The sequence below is a fragment of the Oncorhynchus kisutch genome, linkage group LG19, assembly GCF_002021735.2.
Source record: "Oncorhynchus kisutch isolate 150728-3 linkage group LG19, Okis_V2, whole genome shotgun sequence".
NCBI classification, from domain to species: Eukaryota; Metazoa; Chordata; class Actinopteri; order Salmoniformes; family Salmonidae; genus Oncorhynchus; species Oncorhynchus kisutch.
In genome coordinates this window covers 16,131,552-16,154,194 of record NC_034192.2, presented here as the reverse complement: position 1 = coordinate 16,154,194, position 22,643 = coordinate 16,131,552, and the positions used below count along the sequence as shown (strand labels likewise).

The window sequence follows — 22,643 nt, the reverse complement described above, 5'->3', positions numbered from 1 at the left end:
ATCAGTTGACTTTCGTTGATGAATTTGCATGAATTGAATTAACATGAGTATTGATTGAGATCAACCTGATACATTAACATCAGCATTGATTAGCTGAATTCAAAGAAAGTTGCTAATCCTATCAGAGCTATATAGGTGCACTATTACCTACCAATCAGGATCCGTTTCTATGGCTGCCAGGGGCTCTCAACCTTTCCTCTGCGGGGCCTACTGAGACACCCCTCTAATCTGGAGACCCCCCTGTAAGAACAATATAAATATTTTCGGAGAACATTTTAAAGAGGAAACCCCCACTGAAATGAAATGGCACAATGTCAACTAACCCTTTTGTCTTCGTATTAAACAATAACATAACATAATCACCTTAAAACAACTAACAGTGCTCTCCCATAAAATGTTGTGTTCTTGTTGCTGATGTTTCTCTATTCATGTTGGCATGTTCACGGTTTTTCCATGCTTTTCCAGAGACCCTTCAGAACTCTGTAAGGCCCACTAGGTGTTCTAGCTCCCCTGGTTGAGAACCATTGTTCCACAGCCTCCTGTCCCATCCTCAGTTGAGGGAGAGCGACATTGTTTGGAAACTCTACAACAAAGGGCTGGAAGACTTTGAACAGGCACGGTTACACCCTGCCTTAGAAAAGCATTCATGAGTTTCACGTGGGAGGAAAAAGGGACCTTTAATTATTGCAAGTCTGTAGAAGATTGGTACTTTAGCTCTTCCTGACCTGCTTGTAAAATGCACCGTTTTTAGTAGTAGGACTCAAGGAGAGGATTTACGGTGTGTCATGGAGTCTCTCATATGATATTCTCTCCATGAGTTCAGTGGTTGTGTTTGTCTGTTTGTTTTGCGTCTGCTACATAGTGTTCCGTGAACCTTGTGGACTCTGCTCCAGGATTCCTATGATTGGGTCCCTACCTCTCTCATGGTCACTCACATTTTTTTAGGGGACGACCTGAATGTCGACATGATCAAAGAGTTCACATGAGTGGTGGCCGGTGGGTTACTGATTACTGTAGAATGGATGTTTGAGTTTCAGCCAATCAACATCCAGGATCCAAACTACCTGGGCTATAATGCCTCTTTAAGATAAAGGTTTGCTTTTCAACCAAAGTCCTGTCAGTGAAATCCTCTGCTGCTCTAACACATCTCTCCATCTCCTCGTGGGACCTCTGCTGCTGCACTGGTAAAAACTGGTATTTATGTATTTTTTAAAAATCAATATACTGTATTACACAACATGCCTTGTGCTGGAAAGTGTGTGTTGTACATAGTATGTTGATTGATTTGATTGATAATTGGTAATAATGACTAGAGCAACAGGAAGAGAAAATGATTATGTAATGCTTAACCTGCGTAGCTGCGCTGACATTTGTGTACCTACGAAAATGTGATTCTACCGGAAGGTTTTTGACCATCACAGTAGTCAACCCCAGATCTTGCCGTCTGTCTGCCCGTAGGTCCGCTGGTTCACTCTACATTTACCTGTGTCAACCGCGGAGGTCATCATGAGTGTTGAAACTAAGGCGCCCCGGGTGCCTTGCTGCTCCAAACTGAAGGTCAGTGTTTTAATTCCTCAATACGTCTTCATCAGGGTATTCAGGGTAGTAAGGACGTGTGCCTCCTTAGTAGATGATGAAGAGAAACAGTCAAGTTAGATGTACTTGGAAAGAAACATTTGGAACTTAATAGTGGTCCACACAGAACTTGCAAGGGGAACTTAACTGGTGTCTCTTGAAAAATACGTATCCTGGAAAGAGAGAAGTAAATGTTCAAGAAGATGAAATAAGCCTGATTGAAGTATTGGCCAGACAGGCAGAAACTAGGGAATAGTGCCATTCTCTCGTGGAAGCCTTATGTTCCATATAGGAATGAAGACGACTAAGTGAGTGAAGTATTGACAGGCCGCCTGTGTCAGGTAAAAATCTTCCCAGCGTGAAATAGTTCCCAGTTTAATAATTGCATGTGCGTCTCTTTATGTGGATGGCTGAGCTCATGCGGATGTTTCTCTCCCACCCTCCCTTGCCCTTGATTTAGTTATCTAACTAACAAATATATGCACTGTCAATCAAAAAAGTAGTGCCCAAAAAATATCTTCTCACATCAACTTTGGTGCTCAAGTCTGGGTATTTATATGCTGACCTCATGCCTCAACAAGCTTCTGATTGGTCAGTGTCAATAGTCCTTGTCACCATTGATTGGCAGATGTGTGAAGCATATGCGCTTGCCCACAGAATAGTTAGAAGGTGTGAGAGGGAAGCATCCTCACGAGCTCAGTCATCCACATAAAGAGATACGCTTGCAACTATTGAACTGGCAACGTTGTCACGCTGTGGGAAATGTTTACAGCATGACGTCACAATCAGAACAAGATCAGAACTATTGTGAACTATTTCACGCTGGGAAGATTTTTTACATGGCAGCCTGGCTTTTATATTCACTGCTGTGTACTATGGCAAATGAGATTGCAGTGATTGTGTAAACATATTCCATGGAGAGTGTAACGGCGTTCTTCGTTTGTCGAAAGAGAGTCGGACCGAAATGCAGCGTGGTGGTTACTCATGTCTTTAATGAAGAAAATCGTGACGATACATGAAATAAATAAATAAATACAAAAACAACAAACGGAACGTGAAACCTAATTACAGCCTATCTGGTGAAACTACACAGAGACAGGAATAATCACCCACGAAATACAAAGTGAAACTCAGGCTACCTAAATACGGTTCCCAATCAGAGGCAACGAGAATCACCTGACTGCTGATTGAGAACCGCCTCAGGCAGCCAAGCCTATACAACACCCCTAATCAGCCGCGATCCAAAATACTACAAACCCCAATACGAATTACAACAACATAAACCCTTGTCACACCCTGGCCTGACCAAATATATAACGAAAACACAAAACACTAAGACCAAGGCGTGACAGAGAGCCTCTGACCCAGACCTTTACCGACAACTCTGTAGTTGTTTATTCTCTGTGCAGCTCAGGTTCGGTCTTTTAGAAAAAAAAACACCAACGGCAGATTGACTAACAACTATATCTGAACTGAAGGGACTGAAGGTGTGGGAGGCCAAATAGGCAAAAAGGTGGTGAAGCAGGAGGGGTGGATACAAGAGTTACATGTTTTGCTGAGTCATCCAACAGCCAGACCTGTAAAATGACAAAGCAGTTTTTCAACCTAAATATTTGGTTGAAAGACAGTGTCTGTACACACATTCACTTATAGATGTATTTTTATTTAACATTATTTAATAGATCAATAATAGTTATTCAAGTTATTCCCTAGAACTGACTGTTATGGTGGTCGATAACCTGTTACTTGGTCTGTTATGAATCCCATAACTGAAGAGATATCAGCACATGGCTGGATGACAACACCTTTTCCAAATGGGTCAAATGAGTCTTGTTGTCTGTGTCTGGGTATTATTAACAATCAACTGTAGGACAGTGGAAGTGGTGTCAAACAATCCATACTCATGTTTTCCTGACCCTTCGATGTTGTTTTGTGTGCTCTGGGTAGATTTCAGATGTCAGTTTACCCTTCCCAAACCCCAACATTAACTATAATCTGGAGAAACACAAATCTGGCCCCAGATCAACATCTAGACTCTAGGGACATTGCCTTCATCTAACTCTGCTTTGTGTTTATTTTCATAGCTGTTCCTGGTTTCCCTGTCCTTTGTGTACTTCGCAAAAGCCTTCGGGGGAAGCTACATGAAGAGTTCTGTCACCCAGATAGAGAGACGCTTCGACATCCCCAGCTCACTTATAGGAGTCATCGATGGCAGCTTTGAGATTGGTAGGCCTAATGTCCTAAGTACTTAGTCCTAAGGCCTTGTTTGCGCAGGGCCCGAAATCAATAGATGATGTTTATTGTTCTTACAAGAGGACATCAAACCCTGGCCCCTAGCCCCATATACTTGTCCTGAACATCTATGTAAGCAGCACAGTTCAAGGCCTCCACCTAACCATACCATGTTTCTTTTTATGTGTGGTCTTGCTGCACAACCAAAATTCCTCTGGGACAAATAAGGTCGAAAGTTAAAGGCCTGTAATGGGCTAGGTGGAATTTTCACCATTTTGCTCACAATCCTTTAAGAAATACATTCCAAGAAGTATCGGGGTTGATTTGATTCTGAACAGTAAAAGCCTGTTCCCTGTGAGGTTTTGCCTTCTAACTTTAGCGCCATAAACATGACTCATTGGCCATATCATGGTTCTGTTCTCTCTCCTACCAGGTAACCTGCTGGTGATAGCATTTGTGAGCTACTTTGGGGCGAAGCTCCACAGGCCCAGACTGATAGGGATTGGCTGTCTCATTATGGCTGCTGGGGCCTTCCTAACTGCTCTGCCACACTTCTTCCAGGGACAGTGAGTACACCCCTTATTGGGTTTATTGACTATTTATCTCTAGGCGGTTTATATTTGTGAATAGTATATACATGTAAATTGAACGTGAGGCTTGACAATAAAGAATTGAGAGAAAATCTTAACACTTCTAAAAGAAGTGGTACAAAAAAAACAACAAAGAAATGCTTGGGTATTAAGAAGGGACATGTGCCTTCTCAGAACCACTGTATCACTTTACAGAGGAAACATACATTTCATTTCTTTCCCATGCAGGTATGTATATGAAACAACCCTGTCACATATACCTGAGGAAAACTCGACAGAAAGTATTCTGCCTTGTCTGGCCAACACGAGTCATCTGGTCATAAATGATCTGTCTACAGCTGCGAGTAAAGCAGGTAACGAGTCATTCACCATCACTGCAGCATCAGAGTCTGGCTGCATCTGGGAACTGTAGTCTACATACAGTATTGCGGGCTCAATGGAATACATGGAATGGAATTAATGGAACAGTATCAAACATATGGAAAACACGACTCCGTTCCATTTATTCCATTCCAGCCATGACAATGAGCCCATTGTTCTATAGTTCCTCCTACCAACCTCCACTGTGCCAATCTCAGATAAATGGTGTGTCACAGGTTAAAAGTGCCAGAGGCGTCACTACAGACCCGGGTTTGATTCCAGGCTGTGTCACAACTGGCCGTGACCAGGAGTCCCATAGGGCGGTGCACATTTTGGCCCAGCGTCGTCCGAGTTAGGGGAGGGTTTGGCCGGGTTGGGCTTTACATGGCTCATTACACTGTTGTGGCGGGCCGGACTTTGGTCGTCAGTCGGACAGTGTTTCCTCCGACACATTGGTGCAGCTGGCTGCCGGATTGGGCGAGTGTTAATAAGATGCGTGGTTTGGCGGGTAATGTTTCGGAGAACACATGACTCAACCTTCGCCTCTACCGAGCCCGTTGGGGAGTTACAGCGATGAGACAAGATCGCAATTGGATATCACAAAAAAAATGTAAATATAAAAAATTGCCACAAGTTATTTTTTATGGAGCAGCAATGTGTATTCAAGACCATTTTACCCTAAAGGACAAGAAAGTTGATCCTAATTGTATGCCTTTTTTTTCCTGAATACTGGTCCTACGAAACCAAAATGGTGTACTTTTTTGTTTTGGTACTAGCCCTAACACACCTGATTTAAAGCAAAGGATTGATGAGTGGATAAGTTAAATCAAGTGTCTTATTGCTAGGGCAAAAACAAAAATATGCACACCTTTGAGCCCCCAGGATTTAAGAAAGCGTGCTTTGTGCTCCCACAGCGTGTGAGAAGGAGGCAGGCTCGTCCATGTGGATCTATGTATTCCTGGGTAACATGCTGCGAGGGATCGGAGAGACGCCTGTCATGCCTTTAGGAGTGTCCTATCTGGACGACTACGCCAGAAAGGAGAACACTGCCATCTACCTTGGTTAGTTAAACACTTTTCAGGTGTACCATGTCAACATTGGTTAGTAAACCTCTTTTTATACCGTACGACATCTCTTCAACCTCTTCCATAACACACCGCTCCCGGTTGAAGTTTCCCCTAGACCTAGGTCTAGGATTACCTTCCCCTCCTCAATCCTAAACTGAACCATTAGTGAGGAAATGAAAACTGACCCAAGATCAGCATCTTGGGGCAACTTCACCCAACACCTCCCAATTGTATTGTGTAAACCTTGGTTAGAAACAACCTCTTCAGGCATTCCATATCAAAATCTGCCATCCTGCAAATAGCAATAGCTGACTTAGATGTATCAGCTACAGCAAACCATATGGCAAACGAATATGGCCAAACTATCGAACTAACTTCAGTTGAATCTACTGTCTTTTCTGTTGCTCGAACTGTATCTGAACAAGTCTCTCTGTCTCCTCTGCCTCAGCGTGTTTACAGACTGTTGGCATCCTGGGGCCTGTATTTGGCTTCATGTTTGGCTCCTTCTGTGCCAAGATCTACGTGGACATTGGCTCTGTGGATTTAGGTAACCGACTCTTGAATTAACAAATCGTACATTGTCTATTTTATGTAAGCTAGGATGTATTTATATGTGCACATCAATATTGTATTTATGGCGGAATATGTGTTACTAATAATCATGTTGCATTTGCCTCATTTATTAGTTACTAAGTTGCTTCTACACCTGCATTGCTTGCTGTTTGGGGTTTTAGGCTGGGTTTCTGTACAGCACTTTGATATATCAGCTGATGTAAGAAGGGCTATATAAATACATTTGATTTTCATTTATTTGAATTTAATCCATCTATTTGGGTGGAATCTGAAGTTGATTAACTTCTATGGATGTTGCTAAATCGTGTCAGAGGGTAGTTGTTTGTGTGGTTTGTTTGCAGAACGGTTTGGTCATCTCGGTTTATTGGTTGGGACTTTTTTGGGTGCTGAAGGTCATTTCTAAACATAGAGACATTTAAATCTGTTTGCATTAAGATAACAATTATCCTATCTATCTAGAACAGTATATTTTTATCCACACAGCAAATTGGCCAGTGTTTGCTTTTGTTGATTTTTCGAATGAACATTTCTAATGTTAAATTAACACTCAGTGGTGTAAAATAACCCCAGTGTTAATGTTAATAACCAGTGTTGAACCAAAACCAAAACCACACCCATCATTATCATATCTCCCAGCATGCTCTATTACAGGGTGATTTTTAAAAATTGTTTGTTTCAATTTCTGTATTTTTTAAATGTACATTGATTGATTAATTAACTTTATGCAATTCAAATGTAAATAACATTACATTGTTGTAAACTAATCCAATCGGTTACTTGGACTTATTTCACCCATTACTGAAATGGTTGTTCAAGTTTAGATGTTTTAGGTACTGTCATATCTTTGTTTTCCCAACCCTGGCAATCATGCTGAATGCAGGTTGCGAGTGAATAACAATTCCAAATGTTTGATATTCTCATTCTGGCTGGATTCCAATAGGAATTACACATGACTTTGCAAGCCAGCATAATGTGACTTGCTGATCCTGAAGTGGCCTGTAAAACCATGAGTTTCAGGCCACTGTATTAGGGTAAAACTAGGCCTTATGAAATACAGAGTATACAAAATATTATTTCATACTGTTCTTTCCATGATATAGACTGACTAGGTGAATCCAGGTGAACGCTATGATCCCACATTGATCCCACATTGATGGCACTTGTTAAATCCACTTCAATCAGTGTAAAGGAAGGGTAGGAGACAGGTTAAATAATGACTTTTAAACCGTAAGACAATTGAGACATGGATTGTGTATTTGTGCCATTCAGAGGGTGAATGTGAAAGACAAAAATGTAAGTGCCTTTGAACAGGGAATGGTAGTAGGTGCCAGGCGCACCAGTTTATGTCAAGAACTGCAATGCTGTTGGGTTTTTCACGCTCAACAGTTTCCCGTGTGTATCAATAATGGGTCACCACCCAAAGGACATCCAGCCAACTTGACACAATTGTGGGAAGCATTGGAGTCAACATGTTCTTAATGTTTGTGCACTCATTATTGTAGTGTCTTAACGAATTTGATTGTAATGAAAACATATTCGCTTTGGAACTCACTTGGTGATGGTCACAAGACTGAAAATCAGTGAACAACCATGTCTCTGTCACTAACATATACAGTCATGGGTGGTAACTACTCGAAAGGCACACTGGAAAATATGCAAACAAGACCTTACATTAAGCAAAGTGTTAATTTAACACTGAAAAGTGTGAACCCGTATAGACACTGGAACAGTGTTAAATGTAAGAATCTGTGTTTATTCAACTGGAGAATTTGCTGTGTAGTAATGCTGGTCTTTAGAGAGCTAAGATTACCAGGGATTTCTGTAGAGCTAATTGAGCCATGTAGCTGAGTCTTCACATTTTGAGCATTACTTGATAACATTGATATTGATATTATTGCTATTATTTCAGATTATAATGGAATATGAATTCAGCAGCCCAGTTAGTTAGTTTAAGGAAATGTCTGATCAACTGACCATGTTCACCCTCATACTCACTCACATCTGTATCTCTCTCCTACCCACAGAGAGCATCTCCATCAACCACAAGGACTCTCGCTGGGTGGGGGCCTGGTGGTTAGGCTTCCTGGTATCTGGCTTCCTGATGCTCCTGGCTGGGATTCCATTTTGGTTCCTCCCCAATACTCTGGCTAAGCAGTGCAAGAGCCCCAGCAAAAAGAGACAGAAGCAGGACATACAGGCGAAGAGCTCCTCTGACACCCCAGAGGTGGAGCCGGAGCAGGGCAGTTTCATACCGGAGGACAATACTGAGGAGGATGCACCACAGCCTGTCACCATGGCTGCCATGGCTAAAGGTATTGCGGGATTGATTCCATTTACAGTCCTAGTCCCTTCGCCTAGCTTCAGAGAGGGTGGGGTAGGTGTTGGAAAAAGTAATGCCTCCACCTTGCCCAAAGTTGTGTTTCTGATAACTAACCTTCATCTGTCCAATACTTTCAAATCTATGATCCCAGAGTTGTTAGGTGCTGGGGAAAGAGGCTAGTGACTAATGGAACTGGGGCGGCGGAATTCTTGCATTGTCTTCAATCATTGATGGACATTACAGCTTAGACAAACCTGATCCAGAGTCTGACCACTGACCCTTAAAAGACCCCAAACCCCATTTAAGCACTAATCTATGCGAGATATAGGACCAAGCGTTGCTCAAGACCGACAACTTAGTGACAGTACAGACTCTGACTACAGCCAAATGATTACAAATACCACATTCCATTGACCACATTTCATTATATGGTGGATACTGTACCTTATATGGATACTGATACTGTACCTTATCTATGACATTATACTAGAGGGATCAATGTATTGCTGAACATTGGATTTCCCTGCCTCCAACTATTTTGACGTTACTGAATACTACAATATGCCTTTCTGAATTGTCCTTTCTTGTTTTTTCCAGATTTTGCGCCGTCCCTGAAAAGGCTGTTCAGCAACAAAGTCTACCTGCTGATCATCCTGACGTCCGTGGTGGCATTCAATGGCTTCATAGGGATGATCACCTTCAAACCCAAGTTCATGGAGCAGGTCTACGGGCAGTCTCCCTCCAAGGCAATCTTCTTGATAGGTCAGCAACACGAGAGGCACACGCAGACACTTTCTCTCTCCTTCACTCAGAAGAGAGCCGAAGCCATGTTGCAATTGAAAGAACATGTGCAAGAGATAAACATGACTAAAAGTGTGTGCATGTTTGGGCAGCAACTTTAAACTGAAAGAGCACTCTGTACTGTTATTAGATGGTACAGTAGCTAACCTGATTACTCACCACCACTTGTCCACGAGTATCTAGCTCATATTGTACATGACTGTCATGCAACACTTTTCCCACACAGCTTATACTGTCAGCAGTAACTGTGCCTTTAAAATACTCTGCTATGCATTAGTTATACACATGCCAGACATTATAAATCATGCTGGTACACATGTATCCATCTATGCTCAACTACTTTCCTGACGGTCTTTACAAATCTTTCAATGTAGCCTGTTTTAGGTTTTAAATGTGATTGCATGGCAAATGATTTGACCACTTTTGGGAGAATAAAGTACTACAGACTTGACTTGTCTGTCTCTGTCCAGGTTCGATGAACCTGCCTGCGGTGGCAGTTGGGGTCATCGTGGGAGGCTTGGTGATGAAGCGGTTCAAGCTGAGCGTTCTGGGAGCCGCCCGACTCTCCATCGTCTCCTCCTTCCTCTCCTTCTGCCTCCTGCTCATCCAGTACTTCCTACAGTGTGACAACTCAGAGGTGGCTGGCCTCACCATGACCTATCAAGGGTAAGTACTGTAGTTCATGTAATATACATTTTGTTAGGTTAACAGACGGAATTTAAAATGGATGACATTGAGATGTTGTGTCACTGGCCTCCACACAATACCTCATAATGTCAAAGTGGAATGATGTTTTTCTACATTTTTACATAGGAATGAAAAGATGTCTTTAAGTCAATAAGTATGCAACCCCTTTCTTATGGCAAGCCTAAATATGTTCAGGTGTACAGATTTGCTTAACAAGTCAGGTAAAAAGTTGCATAGACTTACTTTGCCTGCAATAATAGTGTACCCCACATATACAATTAATGATCTGTAAGGTCGCTCAGTCAAGCAGTGAATTTCAAAAACAGATTCAACCACAAACACCAGGGAGGTTTTTCCAATGCCTCGCAAAGGGCACCTATTGGTAGATGTGTAAAAAAACAAAAAAAACACACCTTAAATATCTCTTTTGAGCATGGTGAAGTTATTCATTACTCTTTGGATGGGGTATCAATACACCCAGTCACTACAAATATACAGGCGTCCTTCTTAACTCAGTTGCCGGAGAGGAAGGAAACCGCTTAGTGATTTCACCATGAGGCCAATGGTGACGTTAAAACAGTTACAGAATTGACTGGCTGTGGTAGGAGAAAACTTAGGATGGATCAACAGCATTGTAGTTACTCGACAATACTAACCTAATTCACAGAGTGAAAAGAAGGAAGCTTGTACAGAATAAAAAATGTTGCAACAAGGCACTAAAGTAATACTGCAGAAAATGTGGCAAAGCAATTCATTTTTTTGTTGTGAATAACAAACATTATGTTTGGGGACAAATCCAATAAGACACATTACGCAAGGACAAACCTAAAACATAAGGCCAAATCTATACTGTAGTTGCTTACCAATAAGACAGGGAATGTTCCTGAGTGGCAAGACACGGAAACGGTTGTCTAGCAATGGTCAACAATCAATTTGAAAGAGTTAAGCACTTTGAAAAGAATAAATGGGCAAATGTTGTACAATCCAGGTGTGGAAAGCTCTTAGAGACTTGGCCAGAAAGACTCACAGCTGTAATCGCTGCCAAAGAGGCTTCTACAAAGTATTCCCTCAGGGGTGTGAATACTTTGTAAATTAGATATTTCTGTATTTCATTTTCAATACATTTACAAAAATGCCTACCAACATGTTTTGACTTCGTCATAATGGTGTATTGTGTGTTTTTCAGGACCCTGTCTTTCAAAGATAATTCGTAAAAATCCAAATAACTTCACAAATCTTCATTGTAAAGGGTTTAAACACTGTTTCCCATGCTTGTTCAATGAACCATAAACAATTAATGAACATGCACCTGTGGAGCGGTCGTTAAGACACTAACAGCTTAGACAGTAGGCAATTAAGGTCACAGTGACACTAAAAAGGCCTTTCTACTGACTCTGAAAAACACCAAAAGAAAGATTCCCAGGGTCCCTGCTCATCTGCATGAACATGCCTTAGGCATGCTGCAATAAGGCCTGGGGACTGTAGATGTGGCCAGGTCAATAAATGGCAATGTCCTGTGGCAGACCAGGGGGTTTGGTCAAGACGTTTACCCAGATCAGACATGGACAGAGAAGGATTAGCTCAGTTTCAAGGGTGTTTTATTTAAATTAGGGTTCAAAAAAGAAAAGGATAGGTCTCCCCCATGAGACCCTCTCCGGGATACCTTCTTCTGTGCTCCGGGTCTTGCTGTATCCTGTTTGGCACACAAATTCAAATTCCTTCGTTTCCGCTCGGGCACCGTCTCCAACTACACAGAAGTCACCTTAATTCCCCGAGTCCCCTTGTGTGCTGCCCTTCTGGCAGCTTTATGGGCCTTGCACAGCTGGTGAGCAATCCGCCCTTGATTACTCACAAGCTCCCAATCAACCCCAATTAGTCACGGCTGGGGAGCCCGTCGAGACCTGGCACGTTCAGCAGATGGAGCCATCGCCTCATGATGTACACCCCATCTGCTACCAGGCCTCGACGATTCTCCCCCTGGTGGCTGACCAGCTGTACGCCACAGTCCGTACTGTGAGATGCCTAAGACAGCGGTACAGCGAGACAGGAGAGACAGCGGATTGCCCTCGCAGTGGCAGACCACGTGTAACAACACCTGAACAGGATCGGTACATCTGAACATCACACCTGCGGGACAGGTACAGGATGGCAACAACAACTGCCCAAGTTACACCAGGAACGCACAATCCCTCCATCAGTGCTCAGACTGTCCGCAATAGGCTGAGAGAGGCTGGACTGGGGCTTGTAGGCCTGTAAGGCAGGTCCAGACATCACCGGCTGGACAAGACAGGACTGGCAAAAAGTGCTCTTCACTGACGAGTCGCGGTTTTGTCTCACCAGGAGTGATGGCCGGATTCGCAATTATCGTCGAAGGAATGAGCATTACACCGAGGCCTGTACTCTGGAGCGGGATTGATTTGGAGGTGGCGGGGCCATCATGGTCTCAGGCGGTGTGTCACAGCATCATTGGACTGAGCTTGTTGTCATTGCAGGCAATCTCAACGCTCTGCGTTACAGGGAAGACATCCTCCTCCCTCATGTGGTACCCTTCCTGCGGGCTCATCCTGACATGACCCTCCACTGTGACAATGCCACCAGCCATACTGCTCTTTCTGTGTGTGATTTCCTGCCAGACATTAATGTCAGTGTTCTGCCATTGCCAGGATCTCAATCCCATTGAGCAAGTCTAGTACCTGTTGTATCAGAGGGTAAAGGCTCGGGCCATTCCCCCCAGAAATGTCCGGGAACTTGCAGGTGCCTTGGTAGAAGAGTGGGGTAAGATCTCACAGCAAGAACTGGCAAATCTGGTGCAGTCCATGAGGAGGAGATGCACTGCAGTACTTAATGCAGCTGGTGGCCACACCAGATACCGACTGTTACTTTTGACCCCCCCCCCCCCCCCTTTGTTCAGGGACACATTATTCCATTTCTGTTAGTCACATGTCTGTGGAACTTGTTCAGTTTATGTCTCAGTTGTTGAATCTTGTTGTGTTCATACAAATATTTACACATGTTAAGTTTGCTGAAAATTAACACAGTTGACAGTGAGAGGACTTTTTTTGTTTGTTGCTGAGTTCATATTATTCCATTTTGAAGGCTGTAACACAACAAAATGCGGAAAAAGTCAAGGGAATACTTTCTGAAAGCACTGTAAAGGTTAGGGTTAGTTCCTCTCCTGCCTCCTGCTCATCCAATACTTCCTACAGTGTGACAACCCAAGAAGTGGGTTACCAAGGGTAAATACTGTAGTTCATATTGCATAAATAGAGTAAATGAATTTCTAGAAATGTAATATCTGGAGACTTAGCATTTATACAGTGATTCTAAGAGAAGGCATGAAGCACAGTGTGCTTGGATTGGTACAAAATCAGATTTTGCTTGACTATTACTATTGCTACTGATTTAGATAATGTAAGATAACAAAATACAAACTTTGATCTTTGTCTTTGTGTTCATTATTGTTGCACTGTACTGCCGTGTAAAACAATAAACACAATACATTGTCACACTTTTGACTCATAGCTACATTGTTACCTTTATCCCCCAGGGCTACAGAGGTGTCTTACCAGCAGGAGAGCTTGCTATCTCAGTGTAACATGGGATGCTCCTGTTCCCTGAAACACTGGGACCCTGTGTGTGCCAGAAATGGCATCACCTATGCCTCCCCCTGTCTTGCTGGCTGCCAGACCTCCACGGGCGTAGGCAAGGAGATGGTAAGACATCTCATGACTAAATGTCTAAATGTGTTCCGAGTTACTCTCAACTCCTCCGGCCTTTTATTAACACATTAACACATCTCTCTGTTGTTACAGAGGTCTCTGTTTCCATAGGGACAACATATGAGTGTAGAACTCCAGCGAACACTTCGGAATGTTATATACTATACCACACAATCCGTTGCGTTAGTACTGGGCTGGAGCAAAAACCTGCGCACCCTTGTGGGTCAAACCCATAACCAACTAATGAATTTAAAGTCACGGTTTCTCCTTCTGTTTTTTCCATCTTCTCCTTCCTCTGTTCCACAGGAGTTCCATAACTGCACATGTATGCAGGAGCTGAAAGGGGGGCTGATGGCCCCACCAACCAACATGTCCGCCATCTTGGGACAGTGCCCCAGGAAGAGTGATTGTGACAGGATGTTTAAGTTCTACATGGCTGTCTCTGTCCTGGGGGCCTTCGTCTCTGCCTGCGGGGGCACATCTGGATATATCGTCCTGCTCAGGTAAGACAAGACATTAGGATGGATGGAGCTGCCCAGTGGTGGAAACAGTACCCAATTGTCATATTCGAGTAGAAGTAAAGATACCTTAATTGAAAATGGCTCAAGTTAAAGTGAAAGTCACCCAGTAAAATACTTCTTGAGTAAAAGTTTAAAAGTATTTGGTTTGAAATGTACTTAAGTATTGAAAGGACATGTGATTTCAAAATTATACTTATGTATCAAAAGTAAAAGTATAAATCATTTCAAATTCCTTATATTAAGCAAACCTTCCAACACTCAGATATGATTCTGAGTGTCTGCCAGATCAGAGGCAGTAAGGATGACCAGGGATGTGCTCTTGTTAAGTGTGTGAATTGGACCATTTTCCAGTCTTAAGCATTCAACATGTCAGGGAAAATGTATGGTGTAAAAAGTACATTATTTTCATTAGGAATGTAGTGAAGTAAAAGTTGTCAAAAATATAAATAGTAAAGTACAAATACCCCCCCAAAAAACTAGTAGAACTTTTTAACTTTACACAACTGAAACTACCCACCTGTGATTGGAATCACTTTTGTATTGTTTTTGTTTGCAAACTTTGTTTACCCTCAATGTGTTGCTTTTGTTTTGTTTCAGATCTATACACCCCGATTTAAAATCACTGGCTCTTGGGATGCATACATTGATAGGCAGAACTCTGGGTAAGTAAGATAAGTTTGTTGAGGGTATGAACAATCGTAGAACCTTGTGTAACATTCTCAAAATGTTCTATTTTCATTCAATTTCTTTGGTTAAGGAACTTGAGAAAGTAAAACACTTCAGTAACTTGTGTGTGTTTTTTCAGGTGGAATCCCTCCCCCTATCTACTTTGGAGCTTTGATTGACAGGACGTGTCTGAAGTGGGGATTAAAGCGATGTGGGGGTCAAGGAGCATGCAGATTCTACGACTCACATGCATTCAGGTACAGTCAACTGAACTCAAATGATAAATGGACGGATGGATGGACTTTATTCTAACCTCTGTCCCTTCTCTCCCCCCGTAGAATAACGTTCCTGGGTCTGGTCTATTGTCTGTACGGCCTGGCCAACCTGCTGTGGGGGGTGCTGTACCTGCAACTGTCCAAGAGGCAGAAGAAGTTGGAACTGCGAAGCCAGGCCAAGGCTACAGCCCTGGAGGCCAATGGGAACAACAATCCCAATGGACATGCCATGGTCAGCATCTTTAAGAACAAAGATGACCTGGATAGGGACAATGAGAGCACCATCTGAGATACCAAAGAGATTTCCAAAACAAATGGTTTTTGATCCTGTATTGTGTCATGCCCATGATCCACCTGAAGTGTTTTTGGGGTATTTGGTGACTTGTCGAATGAACAAGTAATTTTTTTTTTGCCACAACTCGGTACAGTCTTAAGCCAAGCCCCAGTACGTTGGTAGGAATTGGTCGCTATTTGTGAAACTGATTTTGCTGCTAGATCTGTTCGACCAAAGCCCTGATATATTTACCATCCTCTCAATGTTATTAATGCAGTATTCAATATATGAGATCCCAATGAAGTATTCCTCCCATATGAGTTATTATGAATAGTTTGCCAACCACAGGCCGCACCTATTACCTGTCTCTATCTCTGAAGGACCGTTGTACATACTATAAACTAAAAACCTCTTACAAGTTCTTTCGAAACTTGATTTCTGTCCTATTTCGATTTCTCTCTTGTTATATACAGTATATATATATATATACACTTGTTATATACACATTTTATTGTGTTACAAAGTGGATTAAAATGTATGTAAAAACATTTGTGGGGTCAACAATCTACACAAAACATGCGAAGCAATGTAATACCATGAAACTATACGTGACATCAACTGTGTGAGCACGTGAAAACATGATCTCATGTTAAATAAATGTGACAACAAGGGGAGGTAAAATGTCAGCATAACGCCATGACACTACACTGTTGGATTCGAAACGTTGAACATTGAGATATTTAAGACATGATAGATCAGACGCTTAGTGTATTAAGGAGTGAGATCTGTAGAAAGACAGAGTGGCTGTGGTGGACGGGAGGAGATCAAAGGACTTCTATAGGGGAGGCAGATGGACATCTGTGGACTAGGCGAAGGAGGGGTTGAGGTCAGGAGGTGAGGTCAGATCCCACGAAGGGAGTAATAAGAGTTTAGTATCCGGTTACCCTCTTCCTGTGGAACCGTAAGATGTAAGGATTGGAGAGAAGGAGGAGTGTCTTAAGTGGGATATATATACCTGTGATGGTGAGAAATGTTTGGCTGTCTGAATTACAGCTGTAAAGACCCTTTTTTAAAATATATATTATTTCACCTTTATTTAACCAGGTAAACTAGTTGAGAACAAGTTCTCATTTACAACTGCGACCTGGCCAAGATAAAGCAAAGCAGTGTGACACAAACAACAACACAGAGTTACACATGGAATAAACAAGCATACAGTCAATAACACAATAGAAAAAAAAGTCTATATACAGTGTGTGCAAATGGCATGAGGAGGTAAGGCAATAAATAGGCCATAGTAGCGAAGTAATTGGGCAGAATTAAACTTGGTTTTAAGCTTCTCTAGTGTCTGTGAGTTGTTTACTCTGAAAAATAAGAACCTAACATCACAAGACATGTTAAAACACAATCTCATGAAATAAACGGGACAACATAGGAGAGGAAAACTTTAACGTGATATCATGACACTAAACGTGACAACATTGGAGCACATAAAAACCCAGGTGTCAAATGTCATTTCGAAAATTATTGACATTAATTCAATTTAAACAGTCATGGTCCCCTGCAGGCTTTGTCTCGTTGCATCGATAATCTGCTAAATCTAGAACTAGTTACAGTAAAATGCAGGTGTTAGTGTTAAAGGACAGTATGCTGCTGTACGCTGATTACTTGGGATTCAACTTCTGGGTTACTAGCCACCTGAAGTTGCTGCTGTGCCACCAGGTCTGTGGAGATACTGTAGATTGGCACAAACACATTTCTGCGCTTTGCCTATAGTTGCAGTAAAAAGTATTCTGACTTAAATGATTGTAAAACCTTGTACTGTGGCCTGTCGTAGCTGAATCAGAATTAGTTAGGTAACATGGATAAATAAGATGTTTTATTTATTTTCATAATATGCTTATGTGGGGAAAGTCACTTGGGGCCCAGAGAAGGGAGAGGTCAGGCTTGTCTTTTACATGTTTGGTAATAGGCAGAATATCAGAAAGGGAGAAGTCAGGTTTGAACATTGTCTTCATAATGAATATATCTGTGAAACCATGTAAAGGGCTCCACTATGTATGTACTCCAGTCACTGCCTCGTTTTCCTATTGGGGGGAGGAGTATGGCAGTGTCTGTAACCATTGTATGTCCCCTCTGATGTTGCACTTATCTTGAGATAGTATATGACCTAGAGGCTCACTCCTCTCCGGGAGTTTGTCCAGGACGGGGTTATTTGAGATGGGAGTATCTAGAATTGACAATTGATATATGCCATTGGATGAGGTAATGTTTTGGTAATAGGAAGTACCAAGAATGAGAAGTAGAACCTCGTCTTAGAGAGCAAATTGAACGATAATTTATAGCTAATGCTATCTGGCTATGAGATACCCCTCTTTCAAGTAAAAGGCCCTTTGTGAAGTTCCTATTGTCTGTGGTTCGTTCGTCATTGTGAGTTGAGATGGGTGGATCTTTGCTATAAAAGATCTCAGTTGCCATTATGTTGACACTCTCAGAATTAATTTATAGACACTGAATTGATCTGAGAGTCAAAGGCTATGGTGAAGTTCATATTATTAAAATATTAACTTTAAAGTATAACTCTGACTTGTGTGTGGTTTGTAAACTCTCCTTATTTAGTAATACAGGAAATTACCACGACAGACGGCCTTAAATGTAATTTCAACTCATAACCTTTTGGTCGCTAGAAGCCTGAAATGTCCTGCTACACTGCACCTACAAAACAATATCTTTGAGCATGAAAGAGATAATGCCACAGACTTATTGGCAACCATGCTAAAAGCTGCCCAGAATCAAGTAAATAACTGTCCAATTATCACCACCAACAGAAAACTAGCAGTACTCAAGGACACTTGAAGTATAAAATAACTTGCGACATCATGGTTGGGAGTGCATCAATGTTTCTGCAGTTGTACCAGTTTACTTGCAACATCTTGGCTGCGAGAGCATCAATGTTTCTGCAGTGGTACCAGTTAACTTGCAACAGTGGCACCAGGAACAAAGGTGGCCCTCTTGAAGCATGTGGGAACAGCAGACTGGGATAGGGTTTGATTGAATATGACCGTAAACACACCAGCCAGCTGACCTGCGCATGCTCTGAGGACGCGGCTAGGGATGCCGTCTAGGCTGGCAGCCTTGTGAGGGTTAACACGTTTAAATGGCTAAAACATTTAAACGTGTTAACCCTCCCACCATTGTTCCTGTTCCCAAGAAAGCTAAGGTAACTGAGCTAAACGACTATCACCCTGTAGCACTCACGTCCGTCATCATGAAGTGCTTTGAGAGTCTAGTCAAGGATCATATCACCTCCAGCCTACCTGACACCCTAGACCCACTCCAATTTGCTTACCGCCCCAATAGGTCCACAGACGACTCAATCTCAATCGCTTGCCAGTTAGATATTTTAAAAGTCTCAAAAACGTACTCGCACAATGTTGCCAGTAACTTACAGGACACTTGTGGCCACTAACAATCTTTCCAGTAACCTACTGTCTTCATTGATTCAACTGTTGACAACATGCACCTTACTTGCTGATTGGCAGCAGTAGCCTAACAGAAGATTACAGGCATGGCTTATTCTAGATGTGGCTTTCAACCAGCTCTATTTGGTCTCCCATAAGAGGGGATGTCATCCCAAATAATGTGCTCTGTTCATAAGCATTAAGCTTGTACACTGTCAGTTCTGCAGCAAACTTGTTTAGGATAGGGAGCAGTATTTTGACGTCCAGATGAAAAGCATGCCCAAAGTAAACTGCCTGTTACTCAGACCCAGAAGCTAGGATATGCATACAATTGGTAGTTTGGATAGTAAACACTCTAAAGTTTCTAAAACTGTTAAAATAATATCTGTGAGTATAACAGAACTGATATGGCAGGCTAAACCCCGAGGACAAACCATCCCCCCCAAAACAACAATTCAGCCTACCACTATTTTCAATGGCTGTCACCTTTATTATAAGGCCAGGTACTCCCAGATCGCAGTTCCTAGGGCTTCCACTAGATGCCAACAGTCTTTAGAAAGAGTTTCAGGCTGATATTTGGAAAAATGAGCCACAAATTGTAGTTTTTCTAGGTTGCTCCCATTTTGGCTTTAGTGTTTCCAAGCGTGTGAATGAGAACGCGTTCTTTGGTATTTTTCTCCGGTAAAGACAATAATGATTCTCGTCTTAAATTTTATAGTTTATTTACGTATTAGGGTACCTAAGATTTGATTATAAACGTTGTTTGACTTGTTTGGAAAAGTTTATTAGTAACGTTTGGGATTCATTTTGTATGCATTTTGATGGAGGGAAACTGGGTGGATTATTGACTGAAGCGCGCCAGCTAAACTAAGTATTTATGGATATAAAAAGGACAGTATCGAAAAAAAGGACCATTTGTGATGTAACTGTGACCTTTTGGAGTGCCAACAGAGGAAGATCAAAGGTAAGGCATTTATTATATCGCTGTAAACTGCTTGTGAACCAGCTGCCACTAAGCTACTGGAAGATGCACAATAACAAAAGACTGTAGAACTGAAAATGTCAAAAATGATAAAACCACTTAAACTGATACAACATTTCCATTGATGGTTGACACTAATACTACATATTTTAACCCAAGCCCCCAAAATATGCTAATGAGCCCCCACTATAAATGTATTATCTTGGGTAGAAAAACAGTACTATTTTACTCGATTATACCGCACATGTACAGTGCCTTGCGAAAGTATTCGGCCCCCTTGAACTTTGCGACCTTTTGCCACATTTCAGGCTTCAAACATAAAGATATAAAACTGTATTTTTTTGTGAAGAATCAACAACAACTGGGACACAATCATGAAGTGGAACGACATTTATTGGATATTTCAAACTTTTTTAACAAATCAAAAACTGAAAAATTGGGCTTGCAAAATTATTCAGCCCCCTTAAGTTAATACTTTGTAGCGCCACCTTTTGCTGCGATTACAGCTGTAAGTCGCTTGGGGTATGTCTCTATCAGTTTTGCACATCGAGAGACTGACATTTTTTCCCATTCCTCCTTGCAAAACAGCTCGAGCTCAGTGAGGTTGGATGGAGAGCATTTGTGAACAGCAGTTTTCAGTTCTTTCCACAGATTCTCGATTGGATTCAGGTCTGGACTTTGACTTGACCATTCTAACACCTGGATATGTTTATTTCTGAACCATTCCATTGTAGATTTTGCTTTATGTTTTGGATCATTGTCTTGTTGGAAGACAAAATCTCCGTCCCAGTCTCAGGTCTTTTGCAGACTCCATCAGGTTTTCTTCCAGAATGGTCCTGTATTTGGCTCCATCCATCTTCCCATCAATTTTAACCATCTTCCCTGTCCCTGCTGAAGAAAAGCAGGGCCAAACCATGATGCTGCCACCACCATGTTTGACAGTGGGGATGGTGTGTTGCTTTTACGCCAAACATAACGTTTTGCATTGTTGCCAAAAAGTTCAATTTTGGTTTCATCTGACCAGAGCACCTTCTTCCACATGTTTGGTGTGTCTCCCAGGTGGCTTGTGGCAAACTTTAAACAACACTTTTTATGGATATCTTTAAGAAATGGCTTTCTTCTTGCCACTCTTCCATAAAGGCCAGATTTGTGCAATATACGACTGATTGTTGTCCTATGGACAGAGTCTCCCACCTCAGCTGTAGATCTCTGCAGTTCATCCAGAGTGATCATGGCCCTCTTGGCTGCATCTCTGATCAGTCTTCTCCTTGTATGAGCTGAAAGTTTAGAGGGACGGCCAGGTCTTGGTAGATTTGCAGTGGTCTGATACTCCTTCCATTTCAATATTATTGCTTGCACAGTGCTCCTTGGGATGTTTAAAGCTTGGGAAATCTTTTTGTATCCAAATCCGGCTTTAAACTTCTTCACAACAGTATCTCGGAACTGCCTGGTGTGTTCCTTGTTCTTCATGATGCTCTCTGCGCTTTTAACGGACCTCTGAGACTATCACAGTGTAGGTGCATTTATACGGAGACTTGATTACACACAGGTGGATTGTATTTATCATCATTAGTCATTTAGGTCAACATTGGATCATTCAGAGATCCTCACTGAACTTCTGGAGAGAGTTTGCTGCACTGAAAGTAAAGGGGCTGAATAATTTTGCACGCCCAATTTTTCAGTTTTTGATTTGTTAAAAAAGTTTGAAATATCCAATAAATGTCGTTCCACTTCATGATTGTGTCCCACTTGTTGTTGATTCTTCACAAAAAAATGCAGTTTTATATCTTTATGTTTGAAACCTGAAATGTGGCAAAAGGTCGCAAAGTTCAAGGGGGCCGAATACTTTCGCAAGGCACTGTATCTGTGAGTTCCTATGTATAGGTGGAACTGGGTTAGAGCTGTCAAATACAGCTGTCAAATACTACCGATATTATAACTGAAGCAGAAATTGGCTGCACAGAGCGGCATTAAGAGAAATCCCATGCGGTCTTGTTCTCAAGTTGGAACACTGGAATGTGATGTAATCTACACCTCGATAAAACTGATAGAAATCCTATCTTTAATGATTTTAAATTTGAGTGTCCTTATTTCTCTACAGCCTACACTTTCTTGTTCTGAACATTTAACTCGAATAGGATGGGTGTGACAATGACCACACGAGCTGCCACTCACCAATTTGACGGCTCTAGGGCACTTAACAGCTCTAACGCTATCATGTGTTTATGCCGCATCTGATTGAAATTAGGCCTTAATATCAAGTGACCCTGAGCACTGCTACTTTTTAGTTGGTGTTGTCAGATAATTCGCACAATTATTGACTTGATTCCAGGCAACTTTTAGCAAAGTGCAGAAACGTATTCTTGCCAATAAATCTGTGGCCAATCACTGTCATCACCACACTTGTGAAGCAGGAAATTCAGATTGCTGTCATCTAAGAGGTTGTGAGATCAAATCCCAGGTGTGGTTGCATCCCAAGTGTGGGAACCAATGTTGAGGTCAATTGCATTTTAGTTCCAGTCAAATCAGAAAGTAAACCT

General features: G+C 41.9%; 1 protein-coding gene across 1 annotated transcript; it reads left to right on the top strand.

Moving 5' to 3' along the window:
* The first annotated feature begins 712 nt into the window (after positions 1-712).
* Positions 713-16,334, top strand: LOC109864382 (solute carrier organic anion transporter family member 1C1). The gene is made up of 15 exons (XM_020452126.2): positions 713-1,184; positions 1,459-1,557; positions 3,660-3,801; positions 4,241-4,373; positions 4,626-4,750; positions 5,672-5,818; positions 6,273-6,371; positions 8,422-8,709; positions 9,315-9,479; positions 9,989-10,184; positions 13,753-13,918; positions 14,231-14,427; positions 15,043-15,107; positions 15,251-15,368; positions 15,450-16,334. The coding sequence occupies exons 2-15, from the start codon at positions 1,507-1,509 to the stop codon at positions 15,673-15,675; spliced, it is 2,118 nt and encodes a 705-aa protein (XP_020307715.1). The 5' UTR covers positions 713-1,184; positions 1,459-1,506; the 3' UTR covers positions 15,676-16,334.
* Positions 16,335-22,643: the final 6,309 nt, after the last annotated feature.

Excerpts from the sequence above, each read along its gene's own strand:
- LOC109864382 (XM_020452126.2), top strand. The coding sequence starts at position 1,507 with ATGAGTGTTGAAACTAAGGCGCCCCGGGTGCCTTGCTGCTCCAAACTG. Across the intron at positions 5,819-6,272 it reads GAACACTGCCATCTACCTTG|CGTGTTTACAGACTGTTGGC; the intron begins GTTAGTTAAACA and ends CCTCTGCCTCAG. Across the intron at positions 15,369-15,449 it reads TACGACTCACATGCATTCAG|AATAACGTTCCTGGGTCTGG; the intron begins GTACAGTCAACT and ends CTCCCCCCGTAG.